The sequence below is a fragment of the Nuphar pumila genome, chromosome 2 (assembly GCF_984573655.1).
Source record: "Nuphar pumila chromosome 2, dmNupPumi1.hap1.1, whole genome shotgun sequence".
Classification (NCBI taxonomy): domain Eukaryota; kingdom Viridiplantae; phylum Streptophyta; class Magnoliopsida; order Nymphaeales; family Nymphaeaceae; genus Nuphar; species Nuphar pumila.
This window is the reverse complement of record NC_143250.1, coordinates 109,693,708-109,703,642: the sequence shown is the minus strand read 5'-3', so window position 1 is coordinate 109,703,642 and position 9,935 is coordinate 109,693,708. Positions and strand designations below refer to the sequence as shown.

The following is a 9,935-nucleotide window of genomic DNA, read 5'->3' as shown; positions in this document are numbered from 1 at the left end:
TATAGCGATTTGTGGTGTCTTCCGTAAATCGCTATAGCGTTTCGTTGGAGACCCGAAAATACTACAAATCGCTATAGGAAAGCCCGATAATACTACAAATCGTTGTTGGAAGGACCAAAAAAAATTTTGGTCTGGAGGGGGGGAGCCCTCGGACCCCCCTCCTGTAAGGGCAAAAACTCTAAATCAGGCTCCACAACACATCAAGTTGAATGATGTTACCCACGCTGGGAGGAACTCCCAAACCCCCTCCTGTAAGGGCAAAAACTATGAATCAGGCTCCACAACTCATCAAGTTGAACGATGCTATAGTCAGTGTGCAGGTCAGTCGGTGTTTGATGGAGCAATGTAGGATCGTCTGTTGGATGTGCACAGAAGTAGAGAGAGAAGGGAGAGAGAGTGAGAGGGTTGATGTTCATGGCCTTCTCCAGGGGGAACTCTTTACCTTTCTTGATTTCTTCTCTAGAGAGAGAGAGAGAGAGAGGGTTTTACAATGTTTTACGGAGAAGGAAGAAGAAGAAGAAGATGACGATGAAATGTTCAAACAAACATTTTTGATGGCTCAGGTTTGTTTCGTCGGATGACCATCGGATCGCCGACTCACCATCGGATCGTCGGCTCACCATCGTTTCGCCGGATTACTATCGACGAAATGATTAAGGTTCGTTTTGCGGGGTAGACTTTGAAGAGTCAACATCATCCTTGACTTTCTGGATGGAGGACATGTTTGTCATTTTTTTGAACTGTTTGTTTTTTCTTTTTTGAATGAAGGGCATTTTTGTCATTTTCTCAAACCATCGCTTTATGAGAAGAATAACAAGAAAGGGTACTTAAGTCTTTGCAACCACACCAGACTCCAATGTTAAGTGATGTCAACATACACGGGAATACGAGCCCCATGTGCTTGTATACGTGGTGCTCATTCAGACCCCGAACACAGACGTGGGATTCAGTGAATCATCGGGCGAACATACACCACCCTCTCCTTTTCTTGTTTAAAAACAAAATGGGGAAGCATTCTCCTCTTCTTTTTTCACCCTAAATACTTGAACACGTGGCGAGCAATTATATGCAATGGCATATACCCCGCTTCATGAAACCGGGCTCCTAGGACTTTCCTTGTGAGAGGGCAAGACGCCAACTCTTTCTTGACCTTGAAGTCTTTCCTTATTGGACTTTTGTGTGAGTGAACTTACTTATTGACTTTGATCTTCTCACGGTTCTTGATAGTGGATATGGATTGGTTATTTGGATGGTGTACTCAAACAAGATTTTAGTGGTGATATAAAGAAAAAATCAAGTATTTAAATTATTGCTTCTCACCGTTTCTGTGTATTACATCTACTCTTTTACTGCCCTTCAACTGAAAGTTAGCCTTTCCCCTTGAAAAGGCCAAGGATACTTTTGGACGGTGTGGTGAACGTCGACATCTAAATTCAGAGCCACTGCCTTCTCTCTCCGTTCCCTGCGCACGCCAACAAACCCACCCACAATGTGCTTATAAATACCGAGTTCTCAGCTCCTTTCTTCCTGTCAAGAATTCCCTAACTTTACTGCTGCTCCTATAACTTAAACATGGCGCCAGCAGCAACCACACAGAAGCCTCATGCAGTTTGCATCCCTTACCCTGCACAAGGGCATGTCACCCCCATGATGCAACTAGCTAAGGTTCTGCACTGCAAAGGCTTCCACATAACCTTTGTTAACACAGAGTACAACCATGAGCGCATGATCAGGTCAAGGGGCCCTGATTCGGTCAAGGGCTTGAAGGATTTCATGTTCAAGTCCATCCCAGACGGGTTGCCCCCCTCGGACCCTGACCGAACCCAGAGTATCCCTGCACTCTGTGACTCCATCACTAAGAACTTCTTGGCCCCTTTCACTGATCTTGTGCAGAAGCTCAATGAATCACCTGAAAACCCGCCTGTTACTTGTATAGTTTCTGATGGGGCCATGAGTTTCACCCACAAGGCAGCTGAGCAGGTTGGGCTACCTGTGGTCTTCTTGTGGACCACTAGTGCCTGTGGATTCTGGTCCTACTTTCATTATCTTGATCTCATGGAAAGAGGTTATACACCACTTAAAGGTATGAATCAAAACCATCTACTTTTTATTGTTAAATTTTCTGTTTTTGGCCACTATCCATAGAAGACAGGAAAACACAACTTTTGATAGCAATCTTTAAGGGTTTTTTTTTTTTTTGAAATTTCCGTCCTGGTTTCGTTATGTGCTTGTCATAAAAGATGTATTTCTTTTTTGTGTTAGGGGGGCATACACTGCTCCAATCTTCCACATCCAAAAGAGTGACATAATCTGTTACTTATCCCACTTTTCTGGATAAGTAACTGTATCTATCCAAACACGACCCTGAAATAGCTGGTTATAAGGGACTTCATGTTGTACTGGTCACCTGGCTGGTCCAAACAAAATGAACTTTAGCCTTTCATGCCTTACAGATTTTTTTGATTTTATCAGAAGACTAAATTAAGTTAATTACTCTATGTTTTCCTTCAACTTTGCATCAAATCCTCTAAACTTCTTCATCTGAAATATTGAACAGATGAGAGCCAGTTGACAAATGGGTACCTCCATACCAAGATAGATTGGATACCAGGGATGTCAGGCGTCACCCTGAGGGACATTCCGAGTTTTATTAGGACTCTTGACAGGGACGACATCATGCTCAACTTCTGCAGAAACGAAGCACAGACAGTGACCAAAGCCTCTGCACTCATCCTCAACACCTTTGATGATCTTGAGCCCGAAGTCCTCGAGGTCATTCGGTCCCGAATCCCTCGTGTGTTCACAGTTGGCCCTCTGCTAAAACTGAGCCAGAGTGTGCCCATGAATGGACTCACTGCCATCAAGTCCAGCCTGTGGAAAGAAGAGGAGTCTTGCCTAGACTGGCTGGATGAGCAGGAGGAAGGCTCGGTGGTCTATGTCAACTTTGGAAGCATCACGGTGATGACTGCCCACCAACTGGGGGAGTTTGCCTGGGGGCTGGCTAACAGCAAGCACCCATTTCTGTGGGTCATTAGGCCCGACCTTGTGAAGGGTGAGGCAGCCATACTGCCACAGGAGTTCATTTCGGAGACAAGAGAAAGAGGGTTGCTGGCTAGTTGGATCCCACAGCAGGAGGTCTTGAGCCACCCTTCAGTGGGTGTCTTCCTCACTCACAGTGGGTGGAATTCTGCACTGGAGAGCATAAGCAGCGGGGTGCCCATGTTATGTTGGCCTTTTTTTGCAGAACAGACTACCAACTGTAGATTTACTTGCACCAACTGGGGGGTAGGGATGGAAATTGATAGCAACGGGAAGAGGGGGGAGATTGAGAGACAAGTAAGGCAGATGATGGAAGGAGAGAAGGGGAAGGAGATGAGAAGGAGAGCTAAGAAATGGAAGACGAGTGCACAAAAGGCTACTGTGACTGGTGGGCCTTCCTATTCAAACCTGGAAAGGCTTGTCAATGAGGTCCTCTTGCACAAAGTGCCACAGTGAGCCTTCCCAACATCATTAATGTTTCTAGGGTGATGGATTCAACCTGCAGCGACCAATACAAACCCACGTTGACTGATAGAAATTGCCAAATCAACTATCTTAAGATGCCTTGTACTACTGGCCATCTATGCCACAGCAAGTGTCTGTTTTTTAAATCATTCCTGGTTGGATATCGTAACCGAAAGAATAAAACTTCATATTTCGTTGTCTTCCTTTACTGTGTCACTGGGAGACCCCCTAGCAACGTGCATCTGCACGGAACCGCTAAAATACGAGTAACCCGCGGTGGGTTTTTAAATGAAATTCAATAAGCTCTTTTTAAGAAAATTATCGGGATGAACTTGAAACATGTAACTACAAATTTTTAAATTTAATTTAAGAATCAAGTGATGTTGTTTTTCCTGGAAGGAATTACCATTTTGAATCGGTGTCACTAGGGAGGCCGAATCGGAGTTCACACATACTGCCAACACATGGTTTAAGGGCTACACAAGAGGGTTCCAATATACTGTTTTATAGGTTTAATAATGTATTTGCAAGCAGCAAAAACAAGAAGTTAAGCCTACCCAAACCTGGTAGCAAATGACACAATCATTTCATTGGGGTGTTTCACCGAACAGTTGATGAGTTTCTCCCAAACTGTCCGATCACAACATGAAAAAACGTGAAATAATATTCCCTGTTAAACAGTCTAAAAATATATATAGTGCTTAAATTAATTCAGATTCGATGATTATCAAATTAAGCACAACCATCAGTCCAAAACATATTTGATTTTGACGTTAAACGGGTTCAACATCCAAGTTGTTTGTGCAAATTAAAAGTGAAACGAAGTTCAGTAAACCATAAAATGAATTTATTTTCCTAAACAGATTTCACACTAGCCAATTTAGGCACAATATCAGTCTGATTCAGTCTTGAGCGTTAAACAGGAAGAATAAAAAACATGAATGGTGTGATTTCAATCTTGAATATGAAACCGATGAAATACAATTTTTAAATCTAAAAAAAGAAATCAGATTTTTCGACAAACATTCACGCATACATAGTTGCTATGTTGACAGCATTTGGGTCAATCATTTATTCAATAAATCCATGACACAAGAGCATCAATCAAGGTTGAAGGAGAAGAGTTGGCTTAGCTCGGGCAATGCATTCGTTCCATGCTTCACAACACACGAATCCACCAAGTAGATGTCGTTGTTCAGCCGTAAATATCCCAACAACACATGCGTTCCAACGTGTTTCACAAAACAGCTGCCTCTTCCTCACGTTATGAGGGTTTAAGAAGGAGAGAAACCCCAATGTCTTTTGATTCAGTGACTAGGGTTGCCGCCCCTTGGATCTTGATCCAAGGTCCAACAGCTATTTGAGAGCCCAATGGGTTCTTTGGGTTTTCAATAGCTCTGTTCAGGATTTACCAAATTACACATGTATATCTGAATCCAAAATAAAAAATCTACCAAAAAACCCACTATACCGTCCAATAACCTAAATGAATTCTAATAGATTAATAGAAAAAGATTCAGATCCGCAGGGTTAATTCAGAAAAAACAAAAATGTTGGAATTGTTGTCTACAAAAATTATCAAAATTCTTAAATAATATGTAAACTCTAACAAAATAATTTTTGGGCAAAGATAATTTTTAGTTTCTCAAAAATAAAATCTGAAAGTTTCAAAAATGCCAAAAAACTAACGTTTTGGCCGGGGGACTTTATTTAAGTTGGGGTGTGGGCTACGTTATCACATTCGGTTTCTCGAATGTGTCTTCATCACGTTCACCTTAAGATCACTCAGATGTGAGGATTCAGTTCCTCCAAGGTCAAAAGGCTTAGTTATCGGCGCTTGCATCTTGTTAGTTGAATTATTATAGTAAAAAAATATTCAACGATGAATATTTTGGATGAGCGATTCAGCTTGTAAATATTTTTTAGTAAATTCGAGATGAACGAATAAATAAATGTTCACTCTTATCAAAAAGGTACTTTTTTTTCTTGTCAAAACAACAAAATTACTAGGTTCAAGGATTATCTTTTGTTGCCTTTTATCAAAATATCGATGGACTTTTTCAAAACTACAAAAAAAAGTCGGTTGATAAACTCTTTTCTTTACCTATAGATGATTTAGATTTTTCTAATATTTTTGTTAACATTATCTCTCAAAGACAAATTGTTAAATACTTTCTTCTTGATAAAAGTAGATGGAGTTGTTAGAGGTCGTAAATATCCCATCAGCATATGTGTTCCAACGGCCACCAAGGAGGATAAGTGGAGGGCATTTTCTTTGCATCACACACGACCACTCAAAATCCAATAAAAAAAATCCAAGGTACAACAACTATGTGAGAGCCCAATGGGTTCTGGAGGTTTCCAACAGCTCTATTTGGGACCCAAATACCAAAATTACACAAGCATATCTGAATCCAAAATAAAAATCTACCTAAAAACCCACTACACCCTCCAGTTGCCTAAATAACAAAAATGTTTGAATTTTTGTCTTTAAAAATTCTCAAAAGTTCTAAATAATATCTAGATTATAATGATTTTTGAACAAAAATAAAATTCAAAAGTTTCAAAAATACCCAAAAATGATCATTTTGACTCACAAGCTTGATTTAAGTTGAGCGTGGGCTAGGTTTTCGTGTTCGGGTTTGCCTGTATTCCTTTTCTTCCCAACGTATCTTTATCACGTTAACCTCAAGATCCCCTAGATGTGATTTCAAAGAAGTGAGGATTCCAAAAAGGATCCCATCCCTTGACACAGGATGGGTTATGGGTTTGTTTCATCCTACCTTGATCTTAGCAGTCCAGCTGAAGCATTTGGATGGCTATTATCAGTCCACAAAAAGTGAAAATGTGAGCCAATCCTAGCCGTTGATTGAATGGCTATGATATCTATATGACATGATTAATATGCATCATCATCAAACATGCTTTATGTGTAACCCATAGAAAAAATAGAAAAAAAACTGACAAAACTCGTATTCATCACTAAGCCAAAGACTTTTATCATGAAACTATATCTTAACCAAATATAATAATTTTAGCAACTTTGATTTTAAAATAATAATGCATCTTAATATATGTCATGGTCTAATATACAGTCCCACCATCCCACCATGACTACACATAAGGCTAGTACCAAACCTAAAAACGTAGACCTCTTCCATTGTGCTTCAAGAAAAAGAGTACGTACAAGACAAGACCAACTTGTTTTTTGCCTGAGCCATCACCAATAATTGAATCTGTCCAAGGTTTTTGTGTCCACCCTTGGTTTGGGAGCACTTCCTTCTTGACTCAATTCCACAAGGCTGCTAAGAAATTAAGATTTTTATGCTTCTTCCAAGGGCGAGACCCTTGTTCATAGTATTGGAGACACTTTCAGTTGGTCTTATATCCAATCACACTTTTTTAAACCAAAGCAATTGCTTATTAGATAATATTAATTAACAAAACAAGACTCCTTAAAAATTATAGAGATACCAAAACAATGTCCAACAATTAGGTTTTTATAAACATGCCATAAAAATATGATTTATAAAAAATTGATTTAATAAATCATGATTTTGTCTCGACATATATTAATTATTACTATCAATATATTAACATAAATCACACTTAAAAATTTGTATACTTACCCCAAGATATCTTATTATATTTGTGTCCATCCCCCTCCCCTTTTATATTGGGGGGATGGGGGCCATCTACTGCATGGCTCCCCCAAGTTGGGTAGAACACTTATATACCTGTTCTGACCAGAGCACTGGATCTATTTCTCAAAACCATGGGAGATGCTAACAGAAAAAAGGGTGAGCAAAAAAAATAGCATGTTTACTTTATTTATCTTTTTGTTTTAAATAATTGATTGTATTGTCCAAGGTTGTTAAATGCGATGAGGCGAAGTGAGGCGTTGAGCCTGCGCTTCGCCTCTGAGGCGTACACCTCAGGTACTGAGGCGTACGCCTCTCACAACTGGTATGGAAGTGAAGCGGTGGGAGGGGAGGCAGGGAGCGGCGGAGGAGCAGTTGGCCAGCACATGGCGGTGGATCCACCGGCACTTGGGGTTAGCACAGCCGGCGAATCGGGCGGAGGAGGAAGACTTGGGGATCAGGGGGGGCAGGACTGGGCTGTAGCCCAGTCCTGCCTCCCCAAACAGTTAATTTTTTTTTTTTAAAAGCCCAGTCCTAACCCTGCCCTGATTCCATATGAAATAGATTTTTATCCATTTTTTAGCCCAGCTATGACTGCAGCAAATAGTTTGATTTGTTCATATGAAATAGATTTTTATTAATAATTGTAGCCATTTTTTTTATTTTATCTCAAAATTTTTTTTTTCGGGGGCGCTGCCCCCGAACCCCCGACTATCACACAAATAAAATTTTTTTGGCTACACCCCTGTTTGCCCCCCCCTCAGATGAATCCTAGCTACACCCCTGTTGGGGATTCTGGAGGTTGATGAGGGGCAATTTGCCCTCAGTACCTTGAGTGTGCGCCTCGCCTCCGAGGCGTACTCTTCAGGTACTGAGGCGTACTCCTCTCACAACACTGGTATTGTCTAATCACATTGATTTTTATGTCTAGTATAACCTAGGGGACCAGTCATGTGTAAAAGGGTTAGCGAAGCATGGTGATCCTTGTTAGGGATGTCAACAGATCAGATATATTCTTTATCCGATCCGCTTTTTAATTCGATGAGTCACATTTGGTTAAGAAAGCTGAATCCAATTAGTAATTAGATTCAGATTCGGTTTTAACATTTCATGATCAAATTTGATGGACATCCGGATCCGATTGCATGTGTTTTTCAGATTCGGTAACTGTTTTTTTCCATCTGAATTCGAATCATGATATAAGTCTGATTAATCAGATTTGGTATTGGTTACATCTGACCCGAATCCAAACTATTTACACCCCTAATCCTTGACGAAAAGATCATGTAAATTCACAATGATGACTCACAAGAGAACAGATCTAGGATCAGACAAATCACTACTGATGGTGAATTTCAATATCCACCGCCCAATGCTGGTGGATCAAGGCAATGATACCAAATCCCCATTCAAAAGAAATTTGGGGAGTTTGGTGTTCCGTACAAAACAATTGAAAATCACCATCAATGATCATTTTTCGATATCACCTGATCCAAAACCGGATGACCACATCAAAAAAAGGAAGTTAAAGAACTGATGGCCACCAAAAGGATCAAATGCCAAAGGATCTATGTTGGCCGTCCAATATATGCATCTCGATGTCTATGATTAGTCCACATCTAGGTGTGAATGTGGGCTAATCCTAGCCATTGGTTGGACAACTAGGATTGAATTTTGGTTGGATCCCATCATAAGTCAGATGATAGGATCCGAGCCAACAGACCCAAAAGGATTGATAAGTGGTACCGCAACCCACTTGGGTCACCAAATTAAGCAAGGACCACAAATCCCTTTGTGCCATTTGGACACCCTCAATTGAGAGAAGAGGTTCTATCGGTTGAGGCTGCTTGATTAAAAAAAAGGAACTCTTTTTTCTGTGTTTTTCATCAAAAGCTTTCTCTCTCAATTAATTATGTTTTTCACTCTCTTAATTAATTAAACAAAATTTATAAATTTTCATTGACACTGCTCTTTCTCTCTCTCAACGAATTTACAATACACAGAACCCTTACACTTATAGCATGTCTCAACCCTTTTTTTCCTTTTTTTTTTACATCAATAAAACTATTATTGAACAAAATTGGAACCACAGGGAACACTTAATATTTGTATGCTGAGCCACGTGAAGAATTGGAGATATGTAGTGCAAGCATCAATTATAGTCGATCCAAATATTTATTTTACATTTAGAAGTAGAATTGAAACAGAATTCTAATTTTACTTGACAGAATAAGGACGAGTTGAATCATGTCTTAATTTTATTAGATACTTGAAAAATGCAAGATTTGGACGGACTTCATGTAGACGTCATGGATGAGACGAGTGTTGGCGCATGAGCATGGTGTTGTCTTCAACCTATCGATGCCCGCAAGGAGCCCAGGCCATCAAGTCGCTAATCCATTGCAAATTCGTCGCTAAATAGTTTAGCGATGGACCAGCAATGGATAACTTTCATTGCAATTTTCTAATCGCCAATTAGCGACGGAATATATCTGTCGTTACTTTCGTCGCTAATTTGCGACGGATTAGCGAATGCCATGATCCGTCGCGAGGCCGTCGCTAATCCGCAGAGATTTGGTTTTGCAACAGATACACATCCATCGCTAATTCCGACATTATTGTAGTGACGAATTTGCGATGGATTACAATCCGTCGCAAAACATAGGCCGATTCAGTTTTGCGATGGATAAATATTTGTCCCTAATCCATCGCTAAATTGGAGGCCGATACTAATTAGCGGCGGATATTATCCGTCATAAAAAATTTAAAAAATAAAAAAAATTGTTTGAA

At 40.1% G+C, this 9,935-nt stretch overlaps 1 protein-coding gene across 1 annotated transcript; it reads left to right on the top strand.

The window, feature by feature from the left end:
- The first annotated feature begins 1,546 nt into the window (after positions 1-1,546).
- On the top strand, positions 1,547-3,687 carry LOC149846688 (7-deoxyloganetin glucosyltransferase-like). The gene is made up of 2 exons (XM_089996500.1): positions 1,547-2,083; positions 2,558-3,687. Exons 1-2 carry the CDS (start codon positions 1,573-1,575, stop codon positions 3,493-3,495), a joined length of 1,449 nt encoding a protein of 482 aa, XP_089852626.1. The 5' UTR covers positions 1,547-1,572; the 3' UTR covers positions 3,496-3,687.
- The last annotated feature ends 6,248 nt before the right edge of the window (positions 3,688-9,935 follow it).